The sequence below is a fragment of the Microchirus variegatus genome (genome assembly GCF_963457635.1).
Source record: "Microchirus variegatus genome assembly, chromosome: 9".
Classification (NCBI taxonomy): domain Eukaryota; kingdom Metazoa; phylum Chordata; class Actinopteri; order Pleuronectiformes; family Soleidae; genus Microchirus; species Microchirus variegatus.
In genome coordinates, this window is record NC_139810.1 from 9,768,489 (window position 1) to 9,793,314 (window position 24,826).

General features: G+C 42.3%; 1 protein-coding gene across 2 annotated transcripts; it reads right to left on the reverse strand.

Moving 5' to 3' along the window:
• Positions 1 to 2,274: 2,274 nt before the first annotated feature.
• Positions 2,275 to 24,629, reverse strand: ncoa6 (nuclear receptor coactivator 6). Of its 2 annotated transcripts, none has more exons than XM_083894789.1 (17): positions 24,547 to 24,629; positions 18,111 to 18,448; positions 17,217 to 17,372; positions 17,001 to 17,108; positions 14,868 to 14,945; positions 13,945 to 14,769; positions 13,700 to 13,831; positions 11,023 to 12,379; positions 10,817 to 10,932; positions 10,188 to 10,684; positions 9,854 to 10,090; positions 6,724 to 9,757; positions 5,912 to 5,968; positions 5,745 to 5,784; positions 4,325 to 4,366; positions 3,937 to 4,070; positions 2,275 to 2,564 (listed from the first exon to the last, which is right to left on the reverse strand). In XM_083894789.1, the coding sequence occupies exons 2-17, from the start codon at positions 18,406 to 18,408 to the stop codon at positions 2,518 to 2,520; spliced, it is 7,158 nt and encodes a 2,385-aa protein (XP_083750915.1). In that variant the 5' UTR covers positions 18,409 to 18,448; positions 24,547 to 24,629; the 3' UTR covers positions 2,275 to 2,517. The 2 variants fall into 2 exon arrangements, with proteins under 2 accessions (XP_083750915.1, XP_083750914.1); XM_083894788.1 differs by having other exon boundaries at positions 14,868 to 14,990; positions 16,986 to 17,108.
• Positions 24,630 to 24,826: the final 197 nt, after the last annotated feature.

Consider the following 24,826-nt stretch of genomic DNA (forward strand, 5'->3'; position numbering starts at 1 on the left):
TAAGATTCTGGAAGTTTGAATGGAAGGATGTGAAATGTAGTCTTATGAATAAAGCTGACATAATAGACCTTCATTATAGAACCCAGTTTGAACATGAAACAATAGGACAATGACATTAAAGTTCCAGTTTAAACTTGTTTTTTTTATACTACATGTATATTTCTTGTATTTTCTGGGTCGTCAGTCTCTATATTGCGAAAAGGACAAATCTCATAATTGTCATTTTCAATTAAAGGAACATTATTATGTCAATTTAACATAGACCATCCCATAAAACATTTTTAAACTATTAAAGGTGGCATAAATTGCATATTCTGTAGATGGTTCTCCTTTTCTTCTCCAACAAACACAGTCAACAGTGAATTCATGCTGCAAATCACTAAATCACACTTTATAAATGAAATAATCCATTACTTTCCACCTCATTATTATCATGATCAGTCACTGCTACCGTGTAGGGCTGCAACTAACGATTATTTCCTCGATTAATCGAATATACTTTTGTCCATAAAATGTAGGAAAATGTTGAAAAATGTCGATCATTGTTTACCAAAACTGGAAATCACATTCTGAGATTAGAAAATCCATTCCAAGATTTAACATGTTCCCATTCGAAGATTAGAAAACGTTTACATTCACATTCTGAGATTTGAAAATGTTCATATTCTGTGATAATAAAATATTCACATTGCGAGATTAGAATATGTTCACATTCCGAGATTACAAAACATTCGCATTCCAAGATTAGAAAATGAACACATTCCAAGATTAGAAAACGTTTACATTCACATTCTGAGATTAGAAAATGTTCATATTCACATTCTGAGATTTGGAAATATTGAAATTCTGAGATTAGAAAATGTTCACATTCCGAGATTAGAATGTTGCCATTCAGAGATTAGAAAATGTTGGCATTCAAAGATTAGAAAATGATCGCATTCTGAGATTAGAAATCGTTCACATTAAGATTAGAAAACGTTCACATTGAGATGAGAAAATGTTCACATTCTGAGATTAGAAATGTTCACATTCATACATCAGTGTTTACCAAACCTGGAAATCATGATGTTCTCAAATGTCTTTTCAGTTGTATTTATTTGTTGAAATCAGAAAATATTCACGTTTAAGAAGCTGAAAAATCCGAATGCTTGGATTAATTGTAATATAAAACTATAATCGACTATCAAAATAGTTGACGATTAATTTAGTCGTCGATTAACAATGAAATAATTGTTGCAGCCCTACTACCGTGTTCTTTTTACATTTCATTATCTACACATGGTATTCTCTCTCTTTGTCGATTATCATATTTTGTTTGTAAATCTTTTTTATTACAATGCAGTTTGGTTTGAGGCTTTTTCTCATTTGAACACCAAACACAAACAAGTTCTTGAATCCTAAATAAATTCATATCACGGTTTGTTAACCAGGTGAAAATTTATGAAAGACTTTTGAGAAATTAGAGTAGACGTAATAATAAAATTTATTCATATAGTGCTTTTGAACAATGCTCGGACACTTCACATCAGATAAAAACAAGAGAGCAAAGGCAAGTACAAGCAAATAACTGGACATATAAACCCACATCATTAGGATCTTGTAAATGGGAACTAAAGGCTAATAAGGACACATTTTGTGTGGCAATTTAGCTCCTTTCTTTACATTTTGCATTTTTGTATATCATGTCCTTGTGTCTTTTTGCGTCATGTTATCTCTCTTGATAACACTTTTGACTCACTGTGGGGTATTCTTGGATGACTTTGTGGCAACATTGTGTCTTCCTGGGCATTTATTATTTTATATTTATCAATATTTGTTTACACCCTACAACCCCTGTAATCTTCAGCTTGTTTCCCAATACTCAAAAAAAAAAAAAATCTTTAAAAAAAATATATCCCAGTTAAGACTTCAAATTTAACTTTTCATTAAAACCTCAAGGCTTAGAATTAAAAATCATGAAACGTACCACCAAGCCAGAAATGATCATTGAAAAATATTTGCAGACCTGTAAAATATAATTCCAGAAATTTGTGGTACTTTTACAATCACAACTTGCTTATAGAAAATTACTGTAGGACCTTCAATTCATGATTGTATAGATCTGCATTTCTGCCCACAAAAAACATGAGGGCCGTAAGAAATACATCATTGAGTTTCACAGAACAAAAGCAGTAAAAAAATTTAATTCAGTTTTACAGCATAATTATACAATCATAACAAGCTCCGTTATCAGTTTTCACATGATTAATCCAGCATTTAATATAAAAAGCACATTCACACAAACACATACTGTAGGCACGCACTCTAACTACGGTCTAAAAATAATAGCATGGACAAAACAATAGCATAATTCTTTTTAAAATAATCTGTACATGGTTTCCTCCTCTCTGACGGTAATTCATGATCCGAGAGAGAGAGAGGGAGAGAGAGATAGAAAGAGAGAGAGATTCAAATGATTCACAGCGGAAAACTAGAACATTTACAGTACAGTTTACAGGTCGCCACGACTGTTTGTGCCTATTTAGACTTCCTTCGTTTGGCTTGGGTGGGGCTCGCTCCAGTTTCTGTTAGGAAGCACATAGGTGTGTGGTGTTAGGTACCAGATATGTTGTCATTAGGGTTGCAAAAGGGGAAATCAATTTCTTTCCATAGGAAGTTTGATTCAGCAATATTGCAAACAGGAAAGTTCCCATGGGAATGAATGAGTAATAATTGGGAAATGCTGGATAATTTGTAGAAACTGTGTCATATAGAAATAAAAAACATTGTGTATTGTCATAAGCAGATGTGTGTGCGTGCAAAATGATGCAATCACAAAAACATGACACCGATTACTTTGTATATATAGAGGGATATGTAGATGTTCCAACATCTTAGTTGGCATCAAATTCAAGGACTTTCCAGGACCAATTCTGTCAACCGAATCGAATGCACTTAGCTTAAGAGTAATTTCAGCATCTGGACAAGAGATTGTCCTTGGGATATTGGGCAAGTCAGTCTTTTATATTGTAATTAAAAGTAATTTTCTTTGGCAAGACAGAGATCTTGGAATTAACATCTCCCAGGCATCATGTAATTGCTCTCTCTTAGGTCTTACTGGCTCATTATTGAATCTCATATCAACGGTGGAGAGAGACAGTGGACAGTGTCCACAACACCACTAGTGAGTCAACATTTGGGATACATCTACCTAAATATCAATTTATTTCTTGCACAAAATTCAAGCACTTTCAATGAGCCGTTTTCAAATTCACAAACTTTCAAGGATTTCAAGGACCCGTGGGAACCCTGTTCATAGTTGCTAGTTAGACTTAAACACCATAGGTGAGATACCTACCTTAGAATATCATGAAAACGTATTTGACTCACTCATGGAAATACAATATTTCTGGACTTTTTATGGCCTTAAGAAAGGTTTTTACAAAATTGAAGCTCCGTAAATAAGAAGCAGATTATAACGATCTATAAACGTCTATGTCCATGTCTCGAGGTGTCCTGTAAACAGTTTAGCAGGCATCACTTTTACTATTGTGGTCAATGGGGAAAATTTTTATTTTTTGTTGCAGTACCACTGGACAGCATTCGCAAGCCAGAGTTGTGACTGTATCCAGTTCTTGTAATACATCCATGGCATGTGATGGAGGAATACACGGTGCATGTAGGAGGCGTGGCCTCAATAGCCCTGCCGTAAGTAGTGTGCTATGTGCCAGTGATTGAGGAATAGCATTGATATTCAACTGTATTTGCATTAAATATTATTGTTTTAGCCAATATTATGCTACAATATATTATTTACCAACTACATTAAGTTCCCAACCTTCAATGTTGAAGATTTTCACTTAATTCCAATAAATTCCCATAGAAGATTTCCAATTTTGAAAATCCCCAGAATTTTGCAACCCCAGTTGTCATGTAAATCTGCCTGAGTGTCTTTACCTTTCACAGCAGCACTGGCACCAGGCCTGGCTGATCTCTTCCTAATGCCGCTGTCGGCTACTGGCTCCTCCTCCACCTCCTTCTCTGCCCGGGAGCTGCGTCTGCTCGGTCCTTTGGGCTTCTCCACTGCAGCTCTGAGAGTACCAGACAGGAGAGAAAAAAAGAAAAGAAAGAAAGACAATGACAAGGATAACACAAGGATGCGTTATTAAACATGCAATGGTGGGAGCTAACTCTGCTCTACTCAGAGAAATATAGAATACCACACAGGTCTGCTGTTTTTCCTCCTCTACCACAGATACTGTCCGTCTTCATCCCGACAGCATCCACTACGTCGACATGACCACTGCTCGAGTCTTTTGCAGCCTAAACATGTTAAAATACATACCTTGGGACTAAGTTGATGGGCGTCTTTCTTTTCTTTGCCCATCTGTGATAGAAGTGGAAAAACAGCGGTAAACTATAAACTCTAATGAACAAACATGGCTTCACTTCCCCAATATTATGAAAGTATGAAGTAGGAAAAAGTTGATAGCCAATGAGTCAACTGATAGTCCACACCTGCCCTTTCCAAAGAAAAACAAAAACAAACAAAAAACACATTGGACAATCAATTAAGACAGATCAGTCAGAAGCTATGTTTACATGTGCAAAATGTCTTAATTCCGAAAAGATTAGTTCTGATTGGGACATGTTGGACATGTGGGATAGCACCGAACTATGTAAACATAGCTAATGACAACCGAATTAGTAGTACGTCTATTACCATAAGCTGGCACCAGCAGACATTTGGTTAGTTTAATCCATGTGTGTTTTTGTGGAATGATGACATTTACAAGGTCCCTTGAAGGCATCTCGATGACTTTAATGCTGGAATCAGACTATACGACGTCAATCATGGCTACTGAAGCGTTGTGGGTGGTGCTCATGGTCACAAAAAAGATGTTAAAGAGGCAGGAGGGTATTGTTGCAGAGGCTCAACGAAATCCCAGCGAGCATCCCTCTTCTTCTTTGCAACGTTAATGTCTGTTATGCCAATCAGAGCACTCCATTATCCTATTGGTTAACGTCCAGGAGTACATCATAGGATATGTCAGACTGGGCACGAAAACTCACTATGCTGGACTTCTCTTTGTGGTGTCGCAGAGCGTCCCCAGCGGCAAAGCTCTGTTCTTCATCTATGATACACTACACGTCTGTTCATCGGTCCTGACGTTCATATAATAACACATTTCCAACACTGGAAATGTATTGGTCACAACCAAACCTCTTGAAAATCGGCCTGAATTTGTATAGTCTCATTCTGGCAGTCTGTCATGTAGATTTGACAGATGCTTTTAGCTGCTAACCAGTAGTTGCAAAGGCCTGTGCTTCTCCACATGATGGGCGAAGGCAGCTCAGCCATCACGCGCCATCACAGCAGGGTCCAAGGATCCTGACAGATTGTAAAAATCCCCCATTGGAGTTGTTTAATCAGCCAAGACGTCCACCTCTTGTGCCCAATATCTTTGCAATAGGCTGCTCTTTGCTCAAGCTTCAGACATGCATTAGTAAATTTATGTGCATGCTAATCATACATACCAAGTGCTGAGGCCACGCAGCTCATTGATTGTACCCCCATGGACAAGCAAATCAACTCCAGAGTTTCAGTAGCGTTAGAAATGTCTAAGCATTTCTCCTTCAAGAGCAAAGGTTTTAGGTCGAGGCCAACATTTCACAGATCAAACGGTAAGGAACACCTCAACACCCCCAGCACACGAAGCATTGCACAGCAATGAAAAGAGGACAAGTGTTAAAAGAGAGCTTACCCTTGCTCAGAAGACCCTTGTCCTGTTGAGACCTCTTCACCTAAAAAAAAAAAAAAGAGGTATTTCCATCATCATTTTCTGAGTAATTGATTATATTCTATTTAATTATTGTATTTTCAAAACACAAAGCAAGTAGTCTTAACAGCTAAAACGACGACCATACTCACTCATTTTCTCACTGGCAATAGGTTCTTGTGACTGTGGGACATCTTGCTGAGCGGGTGCTAAAAAATTATTTACATTGTTTAATTGTTACACATGAATATTTAAAACAATTTATACGTATCAGTGACTACTCAATTAAAATTATAAATAAAGTGACTGTATGTGTCAAGTGGGCAATTAGCAGAGGCCTTGCTAACTATTGCGGGGAGAATGAAAGATCATGGCCGCTGACATGGATTCCTCAGAATCGGGAGGTCTCACAAGGTCTTTGGGATAAACTATCTGTTCTCTATGTATTTATGTGTATTTGCTGTCTGTTGCTGGTTTATTTTCAGTGGGTGGTTGGCTGTTCTTCCATCGGCATTGAAAATGGCTCCATGGCTTGTGTTCGCCAGCTCCATTGGAAAAAAATGGCACATGGCCCGGAAAAGGGAAGGGAGGACGAGAAGGACGAAAGGGTAGGTAAACACTAGGGAGGGCTCTGAAGAGAAAAATCACTTGCAAAGTCTAAAATCAAATAATGTATTCAATGGGACATAATCTACAGCACCAGAAAATTTGATCAAAACACACGTTTAAGTTTTTCAACCATGCTGAAAACCATTTTCCAATGCCCTTTTGCAACCCTAAACTAAACTTTTTTCCTCTTGCATTTAAAAACATAATAACAAACCCTGACCATAGCAGACACAGGATATGTGTTGTAATAAGCTAAATATTACCCAGGATCATGGCCAAAAATAAGATCCAAGTTTTGTTTTCATGGTACATACAACACGGACACGATTTTCCTAACTCATAACCATGTGTTTACCTGCAGTTGTCTGAGTGGATTCATGAGGTGCTGCCGCTGAAGGCATAGGAGGCTCCACGGCTGGGGGGTCAGACTGAACTGGTGCAACTCCACTAGGATTAGCAGCTGGAGACCTTGTGATAGGGGCAACCTCCTGGGCAGGCCCAGGTGCAACAACAATTGGAACGATGGACGGTATAGGACTTTGCACAGGCGTGACCGTTGAAACTAAGGTAGCAGAAGTGACGTTTGTGGTCGTACCAACTATATTGACAACAGGAGCTTGAGAACTTATAGTCTGGGCTGGGCCCGGCACTGGAGCTGGTGCAGGAATGGTAATCTGGCTAACAATCTGAGTGGGTACAGCAACTTGACCAGGAACAGGGTTTGGAGAGGAGTGTGCAGGTAGAGAAATGTTGTTTGGCGCAGCAGTAATAGGACGGGACATCGGTACATCAATCTGAGTAGCAGGACTGGCAGGAGGATGAAAGACCTTAGCTGGCACAGCCACAGGAGGCCCCTGCACAGACCTTTCCACAGGATTCTGCACCGAGTCAGCTGTACCAGAAACAGATACAGCTAACTGTGCAGGTTTGCTTTTCAATTGGGCAGTAGGAGAAGGAGACATAGTGGTCTTTCGAATGGTGTTCACAGCCCCAGGACTAGAGCAGGGTGGTGGAGAAGCCTTGGGTGGCTGGAAAGGAGAAGATGCTGAAGGAGTTTGATGAAGAGATGGCTGTTGAACTGGAGGAGTTCCTCTCTGAGCAGAGCCTGCCTCACCAAGATTTTCCATTTTAAGAATCCCTTGGTTAATTTGTTGAGGAGCTGTGGTAGTACCAACTTGAGGAGAGGACAAGGGCATAGTACTGGCAATCTGGACCTGTCCAGCAGTACTTCTGGTAGGCTGAGTGCTGGTCTTGTTAACCCCCAAGGAGCTCTGGGTAAAGATTGGGGAAGATGAAAGTTGAATGTTTGTGGTTGACACTTGGATTGACCCCACCATGGTCATAGGCTGTGAAACCACTGAGGTACTGGGAGGCACAGACGCACTTGGTACCTGGAATATTGGGTTAATAAATACAGGGGTGGTGGTAATGAACTGAGGTCGGGGAACGGGGGTCTGTTGTCGGATGTCCTGAGGCCTAATGTTCTTGTTAGGAACAGCCATCATAGTTGATACCATAGATGTGGGTGTCTGGGAAGTGGGGGTAGATGTGATGGGGTTGGAAGTGACAAACACTGTTATCTGATTGGGGGATATGGTGCTAGAAGACGCAGGGATCTGTATAACAGAGTGAACACTTGTCACAGGTTTAGGACTAGGGTTTGATTTTAAAGCATTCGTGACTGGGGTTAGAACAGAGCTGTAGTTAGAACTGGTATTTACAGCTGAGACAGAACCGCTCTGACTGAATGAGACAAGATGGGGGCCTACACTCGAGGTGGTATTAGTGTTAGCACCGAGGGTGTTATTGAGAGTAGCTATTGGGTTTACATTCTGACTGGGATTCACACCATGACTTGGGGTTGGGTTTTGATTAAGGCTGGGGGTAGTAGTGGAGTTTATGATAGCGCTAGGGTATGAGCTGGGAATTGAAGCAGACGGAAAGTTAGGACTGCTGGTAGGAACTGAAATGACAGGTCTGGATTTAGTTTCTGATTCAGCTGTACTTGTAGTGGTAGGAACAGAGGGCAACAAATCTGCACTCTGGGGTTGTCTGTCTGAATCCAAAACAGACTTGGGGCTGTCCTTTGCCATTACATCCCTAAGAGTATTATTCTGCATGGAGCGAAGAGGCATATTTGGGACACCTGTGTTATCCAATAGCTGGTTAAGGGATGTTGGAGGTTTGAGAGCAGGTGAGACCTCAGAATCCTGCATAGGTGCAGAATGTGTTGTTTGTCGGTCAACTGTGCTTGCTTGCAGTTCCATGTCAGGTTTAAGCTGCTGAGGCACAGAAAAACGTGGACTGGTCATTCTAGGGGCTGATAACTCTCTCAAAGCTTGAGGCTGAGGCATCGGTCTCTGCTCCGGTGTTGTCATCATACCCTGACTTTCCCTATGTCCCTCTGCAGGGTTACCTTGAATCCCATGGAAGGGACTCTGAGTCTGTTGTGCCTCCATACCCCCACTTACCTGTGAAGGCATAGATACTGGACTTGGGGGTATTGAAGTCGGGTTTAGCAGCATGTTTTGCCCCTGAGTACTAACCAACTGCGGCTGAGGAGGAGGACATGTGATTGCCATTTTTGTTCCCTTTTGTCTTCCTGGACTTGGGGTGGCCGACTTACGGCTATTGGCTGGACTCGATCTCCGACTATTGCTGGGACTTGCCCTCTTACCCTGCCCTCCGGGATGCTTGTCCTGTTTAGCACTTGCAACTCCTGCTCCTGTGACAGAGAAAGGCTGTTGACCATTGTTTGTGTTATTTCCACCCGTACTGCCATTGTTGTTATTGCCTGATAGAGTTAAGCTAGGAGGGGCCTGTCCAATGGCTTTCAGAGTTGTTGGGTTGAGACCTTGCTGATCAAATCCCCTGTTTAGGTTGGGCTGTCTGGGTGGCAGAGGAATGTTGATTTTAGGAGGGAACAATCCTGCAATTGAGGCATTTAGCCTCTCAGGAGAAAGATTGATTTCAGAGGGCTCAGTACTGGGTGGACGATTAGTTGGAGTAAGGGGATGATGGTATGGCCTGGGACTAGCTCTGTTGGGGGTCTTGGGCCTGGAACTCTGTGAGGTTGTGGGGACATTGGGAAAATGAAGGCCAGGCATGGGGCCTCCTTGTTGTGGCTGAGTGGGTAACTGTTGCTGGGGACTGGCTCCACTATGAGGTGGCATTGGTGGTGGTGGACCAGGGCCTTGCTTCATCATGTGATTGTTGAGGCCCTGATTGGCTATCATCTGCTGAGTCCCATTTCCAGGTTGCACCCCCACCTCTGGGGCTCCAGGCCTGTCCTGCTTCTGGTGAGTACCACCAGAGGCCTCTTCAGATCCAGTGCCTTGGGGACCCTGACCTATGTCAGGATGGGACATTCGTCGTGCAGTGCCTGCAAGCTAGAAAGAAGAATCCAATGGAAATTGTGAGAATGTGATTATAAGATGCAATGTTGTTGTTTTTTTTAAACATCTGCCACTGCATTTGGCACTCACCTGTGGGTTCACCATTAGGGGCATCCCTCTGGCTTTGTCAGGTGAAGCTGGAACCCCTCCGTGTGCTTGAAGGCTGATCATTACAGGCATGTTGCCTTGTTGTGAGACAGGAAGCCTTTGCACCTCAGATGGATTGCCCATGCCCCTTGGAGGGAGTTGGCCTCCTGGTGGGATAGACATCCGATTTTTTGCCTGCTCCTGCTGCATCTTCAGCATCATCATCACCTGCTGCTGTTGCTAAATAAAGAGGTATGGTGTTAATGGATGGACCATAAACCATTGTATTTATTCCACATATTTATCAATGTGTTTTTTTTTATAATGGTAGCCTTACCTGTTGTTGCAGATGTGGCTGTTGCACTTGCTGTTGCTGCTGTTGTTGCTGCTGCTGCTGCTGCTGCTGCAGCTGATGAGGGTGTATCTGGGATTGCCCTTGACCTGCAGTATGTGGTCCTATCATTCCCTGCTGCCCTTGAACATTCTGGAGACCCTGCATCTGCTGCATCTGTTGCATCTGCTGCTGTTGCATCTGCTGCTGTTGCTGCATCTGCTGCTGCTGCAAATGTTGCTGCTGCAAATGCTGCTGCTGCTGCAAATGCTGCTGCTGTATTTGTTGTTGCTGCTGCTGCATTTGTTGTTGTTGTTGTTGTATCTGCTGTTGTTGCATGTGCTGTATTTGTTGTTGTTGTGGTGGTTGCTGCTGCTGCTGCTGCTGCTGCTGCTGTTGTTGTTGTTGTTGTTGTTGTTGTTGTTGTTGCTGCTGCTGTTGCTGCATAAACTGCATGGGAACCTGAGGCATCACTCTCTGTTCCCCAGGTTGGCCAGGAAACCCTGAAATGAAGAGAAGGCATATATATAAAAAATACATTTACTGAAAAGTAAAGTACAAAGCAACGACTAAACTAAAAAATAAATAATAGCAGAAAATAATTGCATAAATCCATCATTTATAATGTGATTTACCGGCAGGCCTGTTAGCAAATTCAGGCAGTTTTGGACCAGAGTTGTCCAAGCCGAGTTGTTCACCACCCAGATTTGACAGATCGGAATCGTCTAAACCAGCAGATGCATCAAGACCACTACAAAATGGAATAAATAAATGAAGTCAAATTATAAAATAAATGTAAGGGTGTGACTCAAACTAAGACACAGTAACCACTAGTCATTACCCAAGTCCCTCTACTTGCTGTTGTCCTTCTCCCTCTTTCGGCTTCTTTTTCCGTACTGGTTTCTTTTTCTTTGGTTTTGCTTGATTGCCTCCACCTGCACCTTGTTTTCCTCCTGGACCAAACTGGCTAGCTGAGATATCACTCTGCAGTAGGTTGACAAGTAGTGGGCTAGTCAGTGTAACATCCTTGCTAACAGGAAAGCCACCTGGTTGGCCACAGGGTGCCCCCATTGGCATCTGGCCTTGGAACTGAGGGTTAAAGTTCATACCATGACCTGCAAAGTGGCCATTTCCCATCTGCATGTGCTGAGGGCCTGCCATCATGCTTTGCTGTTGTTGTGCCTGCATATCAGGAACCATCTGTTGGACACCTAAGTCACCTGTGGAATTATTGGGATCACCCAGAGGATGTGCATGTTGCTGAACTGCCTGCTGCTGCTGTTGTTGTTGCTGCTGCTGCTGCTGCTGTTGCAGCATGGCCTGTTGTTGCTGTTTCTGCTGCTGCTGTAACTGCTGCTGTTGCAGCTGTTGTTGTATTAGAGGGTGACCGGCAGGAAGTCTCATCTGTTGCCCATGCATGCCCATAGCTTGATTAGGATTTCCAGGAATAGGAACCTGTTGGGGCTGCTGTTGGTTCATCTGCTGGTGTTGTTGCTGTTGTTGCTGCTGCTGTTGAAGCTGCTGCTGTTGCAATTGGTGCTGTTGCTGTTGATGTAACTGCTGTTGTTGGAGTTGAACCATTTGCTGTTGCTGTTGTGGAGTCATCTGTTGTGGAGTCATCTGTTGTGGAGTCATCTGCTGTGGGCCAACTTGGCCCTGAAACTGAGCCATGTTACCTGGAACGTTCGGAGATGGGCCACGCATCATTTGGCCAGGCATGACCCCAGCTGGCATTTTGCCTCCAAATGCCTGCTTGTTGGCTTGCATCTGATTGGCAACCATTTGCTCCATCATGGAGTTTTGTTGCTGTTGTTGCTGCTGCTGCAGGAGCATGGCCTGGTGCCCTTGGCCTCCAACCATCTGACCCTGCCCATGCATCACCCCCTGGCCTTGTTGAGGCATCATTTGCTTGGGTGGGGTCATTCCTCCTCTCTGGCCTTGACTGAGGGGCCGTGTGAGGACAGTCTGACCACCACCCTGGCCTTGAACCATCTGGCTGGGGGAGGAGGACACGGGCTGGGCCTGATGCTGGAGGCCCATCATCTGGGTCTGGAGGCCAGGCTGTTGCTGGCACATGCTAGGCCCAGCAGCTGTACCAGGAGGTGCACCTGACATGCTGCTTTGTACCCCCATGACATTGGGTTGGACATGGACTGGACTCTGCATTGAGTTTGGTGTAGAGGCTGAAGGTTGAGATCCTGATGTAAAATGGAGAGGGAAATGATTTAATTACTTAAATGGGTTTTTAAAGGTGATAATCAAAAATGCCTTCTATTAAGTGCATGTAGGGAAAAAAAGCGATTTTGAATAAATACTTAATTGGGGTTACTTTGACTATAATTGTATTATGATTCTCAATATTAAAGGGAATGGTAATACTTACAGAATTTTTTAGATTTTCATTGACAAATGTTTTTAAAATGATCACTGTGATTTTGTAGACTGTAGAATATGATGTGTAGGTCACAATATTTAATCTAAAACTGTATTTTGAGACACATTTCGGCATTAACAAACGTGGAAAATTGCAGGAGGCCACATTGCGATTTTGTGATTCCAATCAATTGTGCAGCCCTAATGCTGAGAAATGTTATTAGTTTATCAAGCCTTCATGTAGAAAAAACCCAGAACAAACTGTTTTAAGTCTCCATCATTAGGGCAACTAGTTTTAAGCAATACATTAAAAGTGCAACAAAATAGAGCTAGTATTGAAAAAAAGGAGCTTTTGTTTGCCCTTCATACAAACATCTATTTGCAAGGCTTTTTCTATTATACATCATTTACACCTATTCACACACTACCAGCAATGTGGTGACGGGATCAATCCCCCAAACTCTTTAATATAAAATACAACCCACTCCATGCACTGCCATACATGAGCAAAAAAGTCCAAATACAACCACATGTGTTTATTGTACAGACTCTGTTATCCTGGTGTGTTTGAGTTATGGCTGTTTCACCATGTTCAAGTGTGACTGATGCATTACCACTTGAAACAGGAAAAAAGGTATTTAACAGCAAAGGAAACATGGCATTTGTGTCATTCTAACTTAATTCTAAATAATTTTAAGAATGATGGGGCCACTTAACGTTTCTTTCACGGTACTTGATCTCAACTATATGGTGGATTCAATTACCAAAGGAAGAACGAGCTCTGACAAAGGTTTGTGATATTGCCACTAACTAGACAACCAAAACTTAAGAGTAACAACTCGATGTGGAAAACCTTGCCAACCTACTAAAGCTGCTAAAGCAAAGGCTTCATACCCACACAGCGCTGTTATGTAGACAACCTGCTGTGCTTTAATGCAAATGTTGCTTTCCTGTGTCAGAGCGAAGAGGAATTACTCTACTTGTCGCTAACATACAGATTAAAGTAAATACAAGTGTACACCTTCAATGACTCCATAAAAATTATCATATTAAATCATTTTTGATTTACCTAGCACATCCAGAATTGGTGTTGTTTTTTCGCTAAAACATGTTCCCAAACAAATGCAATGTTTCAAACATTTTACCTGCATGAGTCATTGCTTGAGTGGTCTGTAGCTGTTGTGGGGGTCCTCCACCAGGTGTTCCCGGAGTGCTGACACTCACCTGACCCTGGACAAAGTTTGGTGCTGGAAAGCCCATTGGACGCTTTGGCATACCTGTAATCAGCAATGATTGATGTCACTATTGAATAACTGCCCAAAAAGATATTATTATTATATTATATAGAGAGTTACAGTCTAAAAAGGAAAATGGACCAACTGCAACGCACCTGGATGAACTTGGGCCCCAGGCTGACCATGCTGGGGCATTCCCACAAATGCTTGTTGCATGTTACCCTGTTGGGCAAGAGCGGATCTTCCTGGTGATCCAACACCCTGGGGAAAACCCTGTGGAGTTGTAGGTCTCTGAGCCATCATAGGGGGGGTGCCTGGTGAACCCTGTTGAAAAGGGGACGAAGAAGAACCAGGAGATTTTGCAGTAAGGTTGCCCTGCTGTCCAGAATTTGGTGGAAGTGGTGGCGGGGGTCTGGGTCCTGCAATACCACTAGGGCCACCCTGTGGAACTTTAGGCTGTGGAGCAGCAAACTGGCCCATTCCCACCTGCTGTTGTGGAGGTAACTGTCCTGGTCCTATGGCATTGAATACCTGCCCAGCCTGTTGGCTGCCAAATGGGTATGGGGGCGGAGGGTGGCTGGGAGTCTGAACTGTAGTAAGGGAAGGGGGGCGTTGAACCATTTGTACTTGGGGTGGGGGCTTTCTCCAGGCAGGACCTGCTTGGGAAGCTTGTTGCTGAAGAACTCCAGCAGGCAACTGGTTCCAGCCAGGAGACACGGCCATCTGGCCTGTTGGGTTGAATGGAGGTCTCGGTCCGAGCTGAGAGAGCTGAGCTTGCTGCTGGGCCTGCTGCTGTTGATGGTGCTGTTGTTGTAGCTGCTGCAGTGCAGCAGGGTTGAGTGGTCGCCCAGCCTGCAGGGTCTGCATGTGATGGGCTGCCTGCGGAGGCATGGGACCAGGGCCATGGGGACCAGCCTGTTGATGTTGAAGTTGCTGTTGCTGCTGAACTGGCATACCCGGCATCATTGGGTCCATCACATCTGTGAAAATGGAGGATACATATGTTTTTCCATGAATGTACAGCCCAAGCTGTACTTCCAACTACAACAACATTTTAGGAAGAAAAAAAGACCTCAACCTGTTGTCGAAGATGGTCTTGGAATGCGAGGGTGCATCTGTCCACTGCTGCCTGGCATGACAGCCTGACCTGCCATACCTGGACCAGAAGGAGCCATCTGCGGATTAGGCATCCTTACTCCTCCTTAGGGAAATATAGTGAATAAACACAACATTATGTACACAAAAGGAAATAGCTTAAATATATCGAGTGAGTAAAACGGAATAGCCAATATTTATACAGTTATAATGTCTATATGGATGTATTTGACTTCCAAAGATTTGAATTTAATATTTTAATACAAATATTTGCATATTTGTAAAATGGAAGGCTATTGAATTCTATTTTATACGATATGAAGTAACCAAGTGTACTAGGGGTAGGGCTGCACAATTGTGGGAAAAATGTGAACCACAATTTTTTTGCTTAGAATTGAGATCACAATTCTCTGGCACATTTTTATCATTAATCGAAATGTTTATTGCACTCGTGAAAAAAAAGATTTGAAACATTCAATTAGGCATTCAAGTAAAGTGCCCGAACATGGCCCTGCATAATGGGCTTATTGATATTGTTCCACTAGCTCGACCCGTGATGTTATAACTAGGGAAAATATGTGGCGTTGTCAGAGTGCCGTGCACTGATTAGTCACAGGAAGAGGCACAAGAATCAAACCGAATAATGCCGAACTGTAGATCAGTTAAAAAGACTTAACAATCCTGAAAATGTGGGTTAATCTCCAAAAATTACCAGGGAAATGTCTAAAATCTCAATATTTAACATAGGAGTCTGGTGCAGACCTGCGAACCTTGAAAAAAGTAGCAACTTATCAGGGATTTACTGTGAATGTTATAGTTATTGTCTTGCATGTGGAGGCAGTGCAGTGTGCGCACGCACCCCAAAAATGATCCCATTTTCAATGACCTTTTGGTTTGTCATTTTGGCTGATACATAATTAATATGCATCTCTCACATGCTTACTAATCACTTCCCTACTCACTTCTATGTCAGATATTCAACATACAAATAGACTACGAAGACCGGCCGATCAGACAGAATATTCCGATTTTAATAAGCCGATCAAAATGCACCCGCATCGCGCAGCATCAGCAACACACGTACACACACATGTAGTAGAGTGTATGGTGGTTAACGAGTTCACACTGAATACGTTTTTTTTCCTTTATGATATAATTTTTAATATGCGGCCGTACCGGTGTATTTGATTACACAACATCCGCGCACCCGCAGCGCTGTGGCGGTGCTGCGCCGCTGCCGTCTGCTTTGCGAGTGAGCGCTCTGCATGTAAACGTTTCATTAATGTTTATATATTTGTTTCAATCACTGAATGAAGCCTGTCATATTTAAGACAAGAGTCAGGACCTTAAATCACTTGCACAAAACTTTTGATCAGCATTTGTTTGTTTGTCATTTAAACCTGTGCGCGCAAAGAGCGCGAGGCATTGTTGGCACGGGGCGGGGGAGAGAGAGAGAGAGAGAGAGAGAGAAAGCGAGCGAGCGAGAGAGAGAGAGTGAGGTCATTTGTCATATTTGTGAAATATGTTTAAGCTTAAATAAACTACACATACAGGTAGTGATTCATTGTTGTATTTTAGTTGGATATTGGATGTGAACAACATGGTTCCATAACACTGCACTTTTAAGGTGTGTGTGAATATTCCACAGCATTATTTAGTTCTATTTTATAGTGGTAATCTGTTCAAAAAGTCACACTTTAAGTTATTATGTTCCATGGTAGCATGTTCAAATGTATCATGACAATTGTTTTTGTATTTTTATATATACTTCTATTTTATAGTGATTCGTTTTGTATTTTTAGTTGGATATTGGATGTGAACTGATTGTATTTCTATGTGAAAATGTTCTATTAAGGAGAAAAGATGCAAAAATATATATCTTTCTGTATGCTGAAAAGTGGTTTAAAAAATTGAAATCAGAATCGGCTAAAATCGGTATCGGCAGGTCATACTTCTTGAAAAATCGGTAATCGGAATCGGCCCCAAAAATGGCAATCGGTGCATCCCTAATAATTTCTGAATCAGAAGCCCATATATCGAGATATGTATCAAATCCTGTTAGAAAGAGATGCACACCCCTAAATTATAATGAAACTAATACCTGGTCCAGGCTGACCTGGAAAGGCGACATCCATCCTTATCTGGCCAGGTGCTCCAATTGGTCCATTCACTCTTACTTCCTGTCCTCGATTTGGTCCCATGGCCACATTGATGGCCCCTTCCCCTGATGATGAAAAGCAGGCATGTCAAAATCTCACATTTACCCCATGAGGTCCAGCTTGTATTCTTGATTTTTTTTCAGTCTCAACAATAGTAAAAGGTGTGATATTACCCTCTATCTGCACAGAGAGAATCCCCAGGTCTCTGAGCTGCTGCTGGTTGTTCTGGGCCAACAGTCTGAGTCGCTCAGCAGCATCCCTAGGAATGTTGAAGGTAACACGAACACTGTTCCATGGCTCCACATGCTGTGGCTTTAGCCTCTCAGAGCCTTAAATGGGGGGGGGGCAAAGAATGCGAATGAGAAAGGCATGAATCCTACAGAAATATTGCTACAACATAAAATAAGCACTTACAGAATGATACAGAAGAATATGACATACCAGTAGAGTTAGGCAAGATCATCTAAAACAGTGATTCTAAAACTTTTTATACCAAATACCACCGCAGAAAATATTGAGCTCTCGAAGTAACACCATTATCACCAACATTAAAATGCAGTGGTGTAAAAAGGCAGAGCAAAGTCAGTAATGGACTTTTCACAGGGGCGGAATTAGATTAGGATGGAGAGAGACATAAGGTGACTCTAATTATTGTTATTTAAATTAATTAATTCAAAATAATAAAATCAATGAAACGCACAGTCCCCACATTCCCTGAATGCATGCAGCAGAAGCTCTCCTTGCAGCAGTGGGCAGAATTCAGTGTCACATAAGTGATCACATGACCTCTCGCCAGCATCCTCTGTGCCATACTCCTGGCTCGCTGCATGAGGTTATGCCAATAGGGAGAAAACACAGCGACACCAGCCTCCACAACTAAGTCTTTGAAATTGTTTTATAGGAAATAAAAATTGTTATCCTGAGACATCATGTTTATTTGACATAAACACAAAATATCAATATATTATTTTTTTGCCCATATCTCCATTACTGCGTTCGCAAGTAATGCTATACTATTTGTTCCTATTATTAAAAAAGAAAAAATAAAGAAAAATCATAAAACTGACCCATATCAAGCATGTCAGGGATCCCACTAAGGATAGAGTCAAGTTTTTGTGTGAAGTCCTCATCCTCCATATTCCCTTGAAAGGCAACAAAAATTGTGAAGACATCTCCCTCCCCTCCAGTTTCTTCCATGCCATCTTGTGTGTTGACTTGCTCCTCTTGTGTTTCTGTGCTTCCATGGCAACTGTCAGCATCCTCTCCTGCATCATCCCCAACACCAGAGTCCCTGTCGGAATCATTATCTAGTTCCAGGTGCTCTGTCCTCTGGGACAACTCAGGTAGAGCGGGGCGATGTGCCATCCTCCTTCCTGACTAGGAGTGGCGTTTGAACCGTTTCATGCTGAAATTGACAGAGACATTATATGAGATATCGACACATGCATGTTAAAAGTCCTTTGTTAGTCAGACGAAGACAATAATCGGCTTCCTCAATGTCAGTGTAAAAATGTTAGTCTGACTAAAATGGAGCTAAAAGAACAAACAACATGATGGTGTCGGCTAGAGAGAAAACTACGGAGAAGACCCACTTTTGGACTGATGAAGATTTAGCATGTACATCAGGTACGAATCATATAGAACCACAGCACGTTCCACCTCACCGTCCATCTTGTAGACAGTTTGTTTTACTGTGACATAAATGTCAACGGGAAGCTGATTCAATACACACTGGCGTATAAAGAGATACAGCGCCTCCTACAGAGGCGGAGTCAGACAGACACAGCTAATAAATCGATTTTCTCCTACACATATATACTTGGACTTAGCAAGTTGTCCCATTGCCTGTCTTAGACTATTGGCCTCACTTAAACTGTGCATGTAAACATACTGGTTGACTCTGCTACTAGAGCTGCAACTAACGATTTATTTTCTAAATTTAATTGATGAATCGATTTGTCCACAAACCAAAATGATTCAGTTTTAATGATTTATTTGTTATGTGGAGCAAAGACTAAGAAAATATTCACATTTAAGAAGCTAAAACAATCAGAAATCATGTTTTAATCATGAAAAAAGCTTCAAACCGATTATCAAAATAGTTGGCGATTAATTTAGTAATCGATTAATAATCGATTAATCGTTTCAGCTCTAAAAGAGACAAAGGTAACAATTAGTGGAGCTTTGAATTTGCAAGAGTCTGACAATAAGATACACAATATGGAAGTATTTGGCCACACCTGTCCTGTATATGTACAGTTGCAATCAGAAATATTCAACCCCCAAAAATGTAATGGATTTATCAGTTAAATTTTTCTCAGAGAGCAAGATTCTGCTTTAAATTACTTATTTACGAGTTGAGTGATACATAAAATCAACAGAGAAAATGCATAATGTAGTATTTGTGTTTAAAGGCGGATTTCCACTGGGCACGTTACAGCTAGGGCTGCAATCAACCAAAGAAACTCTTGGTCGACTAAAGCCCTGAAATTTTGACTAAAAATCGACTAATCGTGAGGGGTTAGTGTGGCTATTTTAATTTGAAAGAGCCGCACCCGTAAAGCACCTGTGCGCCTGCGGCTCTTGATTTGAAAAGACCAGCAGCCGCGGCTGGAGTTCAACAGAGTCTGACGGCTCTGACAGCGTTTTGCATTACGTTCATCTGCGCAATATCATAGCCCATAATATCCTAAATTAATGTACTATGTAAACTAGTAATATCAGCACAATAACTGTTGAGGAATACAGAGCGAGACTGAACATAGGAGCGCAGCTTTGTGGCTGAGACACAAATAGACCGCGGGACGCTGCTGCGGGCCGGGCAGGTGCGTCTGCAGTTATAAAACCAATCAACGATTATTAGACTAAATCATTGAAATATGCTAATAATCATATGTTCATACTCAAAACGGACATTGCGACCTTAGCTTACCATTTTTAAATGATATGCCATGTTTGTAGTAGAGTTGTGAAAAGCAAACTGTTGCTTGCAAAGTTTGCATTCCACTTTTTTACCGTCATCTACTTTTGAAAAATGCTACCACACTGCTGATGTCTTTGACATTGATGCAACAGGAGGACTGACTGTAGCCTAAAATTAAAAGCTCAAAATTCACATCTAATTATTGGCAGCGCTAATCTGTCTGTCGCTCATTAGCCATGGAGCAACAACAACCCACTGGGCTGGACTAAACCAAAATAGTGGAAAACAAGGGGGGTGTTCACTGAAGACAGGCTGGTACCTGTGAAAAACGGGTGCTCTAAAACACCCCTATTAGACTTTCCTCCTAATGAAATTCACCATAAAAATTAAATAATAATAGTTTTTAAAAAATTAGTCGACCAATCACAATTTTGGTCGAGCCAGAGCGTGTCGACCAATCAGTCGACCAGTCAACTTTGACTTAACAGCCCTAGTTACAGCCGCAGCACGCCAGCGGTGTGGTCACTGTTGCCAAACGCTTCCATTCTAATCAATGTGAGCATTTCCACTGGATGTGCTATGGAGCGTCTCAGCAGCGTCCCAGAAGCGGCTCGCCGCGCCACAGCGCTATCGATAGGTAGCAGTTCTATTTAGGTCATATAGCCCGTCACAACTTCACATCAACATTACGTCGTGACCAGTGCTACCAGGTCAACAGTCAATAAATCAGAGCATCTCGGAAGTCATAATGTACGACGAGAGACTGATTGTTGAAGTGGAGAAACATTAAATCATTTATGACACCAGATCAACAGTTCTTCCATGTTGGAGAATGAAAGAAGCTGTGTTGTTGTTTCCTTTATACACACAGTCTATCGCAGGATCCCGCAAACTCGCATCCGTTCAGGATTATTACGTGATCTTCCGTGAATACCGATGGCTCCCAAGGCACCGCTGCACTGTTGTAACACGCCCGGTGGGGATTGACACCGGGCAGAGGATGAAGCAAAACCGTGCCTCTGACGTGCCGCGGCTGTAACGCGCCCAGTGGAAATCCGCCTTAACAGTCTATTTTAGTCATTAACTAGCCATGTCACAATTATTCAACCCCTATTTAATATTTTTGTTTTCAAAACTGTCTGACAGTTCTTATGGCCTAAAGTGGAGTTGAAGCCTAATTAAGGCCACGTTTATACATAGCAGGGTATTTAGAGAAACAAATATTTCTTCGGCTCCGCTTTAAAAAATAAAAAAAGTTGGAATTTTAATCAACCAGCATAAATACACCTATGGGCAGCAGTGTAGGGAGAAGGATAAAGCCATGCAAGCCAATCAGAATCCTCAGAATCAACAACAACGATTAACACGGAAGTTCTCAGGCCATTCCTCCGGGAGGACGATTTCTTTCGCGAAGTTTGCCCACCAGACCGCAGTTCGCCCAAGTCGGATCCAAAATCAGCAGCGGCAATACGTCTTGGAATTATGTGTTATCCGACTGCGTAACCACAGAGACCACTCGAGCCTTCATACTTCTGCGTCGTGGTGACGGATATGCGCTGCAATTTTCCACCTGATCAGTAGGGGTCGCTGCGCAAGGTTGTTGTGCTTCAGGCTACAGTGAGCAATGGCGTCCGAGAAAGAAAGAGAAAGACTGTTGTTGTTGAAACAGTGGCCGTTTCAATTTGAGGCGAGAAATTGGCCATTTAGAGTCTAAACATGTGCTGTGTGTGTTAAGATATGATGTATTTATAGTTTGGCAGCGACATTCTCGGTGGGGATCAGCCACGCATCTGTGGACGCTCGGTGCTCACTGTGAGCCGGCGCAGAGCAGCTCCGCTCGGCCTGTCCTGAGGACCAATCGCAGCTCTTGCCGTCTTCATTGTCCCTTTGACGGAGTGACGGACACTTAAAAAATATTTTGTGCAGTCGGAGACGACGCAGAGGCTCTACGACAGGCTCTGCGTCGGCGCAGAGTCTATGCGTAACCTACGCAGAGCACTTTACGCAGGAGTATAAATTGGGCTTTAAGACAGCACCGCTGATCGCCACTTAGGGCGCTTTCACACCTATAGTTCAATTGCTTTGGTCTGCACCAGTCAGAAAAAAATTACAATGTAGTAATGCATATGCATAGTTCTAAACGAACCAAAATAGACCATGAAGACCATCGGCACCGGAACCAGACTAACGTGACACCTCTGATAAACATGGAGGAACAGCTTCTATCCTCACGCATTACATTGCAAGTGTAGGTCATTTTCTCCAATTAAGCGGACCTAAACCGGAAGTTCGACCAATGAAGTTGGTGTGTATCTGCGATATTACCTTGTTTAGGGGCTCAGTGAGATCTCTGAAAAAAACCCTTCTGGTTACGTAACCAGCATTTCTCCTGAACAGCGGATCCTCCTGGTCCGGGCACTAATCCGGGCACATCCGGTTGCGTAAATAGAACCGCAGAAGAAGAATAACTTCCGCTGTGGAGGTGTTTCACGAGCGACGGTGTCTTCTGACTCTGGGTCAGACTCCAAGTCAAAGTCATAAAAGGGACTGCCGCGGGGAGTTGTGACAAAACTATTTTTAAACATTGTTAATTGTATCATTGTTTTGATAATGAGGAGCAGTGCATCCGCCGTTCCAGAGGGGGGAGCTGCGCTTCTGAGAGCTGGTGTGCTAATCATGTCACTTCCGGGTATTGGCCAATCACAAGACAGTTGGGAAGGCTCTACGCTGGCTGGCCAATCACAACAGAGTCTGTCTTCTGGGTGTAAGGTTTCGGTCTGAAACGCCACGGTTGAGGAGAGCGTCAGTAAGGACAGATTTCTATCAGCTCATTTACAGCAACTAGGTATTCCATTGGTCTATCAACACAACCTATCCACACATTTTTCATCTTTACCGTGAATTCAGAGAGGCGTAGGCTTGTTATGAAGTTGTCATACAAACGGCAAGCTTGCTAAACAGAGCTAATGTATGCGTCGTGCAGGTGTGACGTCAGAGAAGGGTGACGTGTTTGTGTTGTTGTCAGTTCATGGCATATGAATAAACGGAGTTGTGATGCGTGCATTTTATCAGACCGTTTGTCCCATTTGGCTTGGTTTCTTTCACACCAGAGGAACCGTACCAAAGTAGGGCAGATAAAGCGGTCCGAGACCTGCCTGAAGGGGTGGGATTTAAAGTAGGCAGTGGCAGCAAGGAAGCCATCGAACACCACTGAGCTAGAAGCTTTTGCACATGAAGAATGCGCAATGATTCCAATGGAGAGGTGTAAAAATCTTGTCAACATTACAGAAACCATGATAAAAAAAAGCTTAAGCGTGTACCAGAAAATATTGTTGAATAATACCGCACATGCACATGTTTTAAAAGAGTTACATTATTCAATTTAACTTCGAAGTTAAGTCAACTTCTGTTGTCAAAATAACTTGTATGTATCAATAATTTTGTTGTTGATTAATGAGTTTTTTGAGTATTTATTGTCATTATCTTTCATCCACATCACTATAATGTCTTTTAAGGTGAGGGGGTTGAATAATTCTGATTGCAACTCTGTATTTCAACAGTCCCCGTTGGTGTAATGGTCAGGACAGAGTCCATGTAAATGAACATTTACGTACTGCAAGATATTATGATAAGAAAGGCTATGTTCTACGAACATTTTCATGGAAAAAATAAATTAATATCAATATGTGCAATATTCTTTGTCTAGTAAAAGAAGTGGAAGAAGGGGGCAGAGGCAAATGGCTGAAATCCTGTCTGAGGTTTAAATACAATACAAAACAACTATTGAGAACGTTTCCATGTCAAATATTGATATAATAGCTATGGAATATCACAATATATAGATATAGTATTAATATTTTCCTACACCACCTAGCAACCAGGGTGCATTTTAATCACCACAGATGGTCGGACTTGGGTTGCATTACCGCCACAACATTGTCATAATTATCGTACAGTGGGTTTGTTAACGCGGTACTAATATATCTTCACATTAGATATCGTGGCATCACAGCACACCTGTGCAGTAGCTATGACATCATTATGGCCGATGATGCTACTGTATAGGCAGAGGTGTCAAAAAAACAAAAACACAAGCCGTCTTTATATCGCCACTGCTGCTTGATTTGCGTGAATTAATAAAAATGATGATCGGGAATACACTTCCATTAACGGTGTGTGCAGCTTGGTGAACATGATCGGCCCTGCTGCAGTAACACGGGCCTTAGCACAAACGTAAGCTAACCTTCAGCGCTCAGAGTTGACAGGCTAACACAAACATTGCGCGAACCATGACATTGTGCATTTCCGTATCTGTACGAACAGCACGTAGATGTCCAACTAATGCGTTTAAAACAGAAAACGCACACGCAGTAAGGTATACGTGAACGAAGTGGCGGTTCCTGCTGACTTCTCCCCAAAATCCCCGGCTAGCAAAATGCTAGCTATGTTAGCTGGGTAGCGTTGCACGTAATTCATTAAATCACACAGGACCACAGCTACATTACTTCCCTCTCGGTTTGCTCCGAAACGCTAAATATCAACAGCGGTATTCTGCGCATGAGAAAAGCAAAAATGCTTACCACATATATTCATTTGACGATAAGTTCAACCGGTCAACATCTGCTAGCCAGATTAGCTAACAAAACATGAAGTACAAGCAAGCCTGAAACGATTATGTCAAACAGCTAAGCGGAAAATACCGCTTCCGGTGGAGCCTTTCAAAATAAAACCTCAATTCGCGTTGTTTTCTCCATACTTTGAATCAAAATTATATATATTTTTTTTAAATAAAATGTCTATATTAAATTACCCACTGCTGCAAGGTTTTCATACCATATGAATCAGTTCAAGTGATTTCAA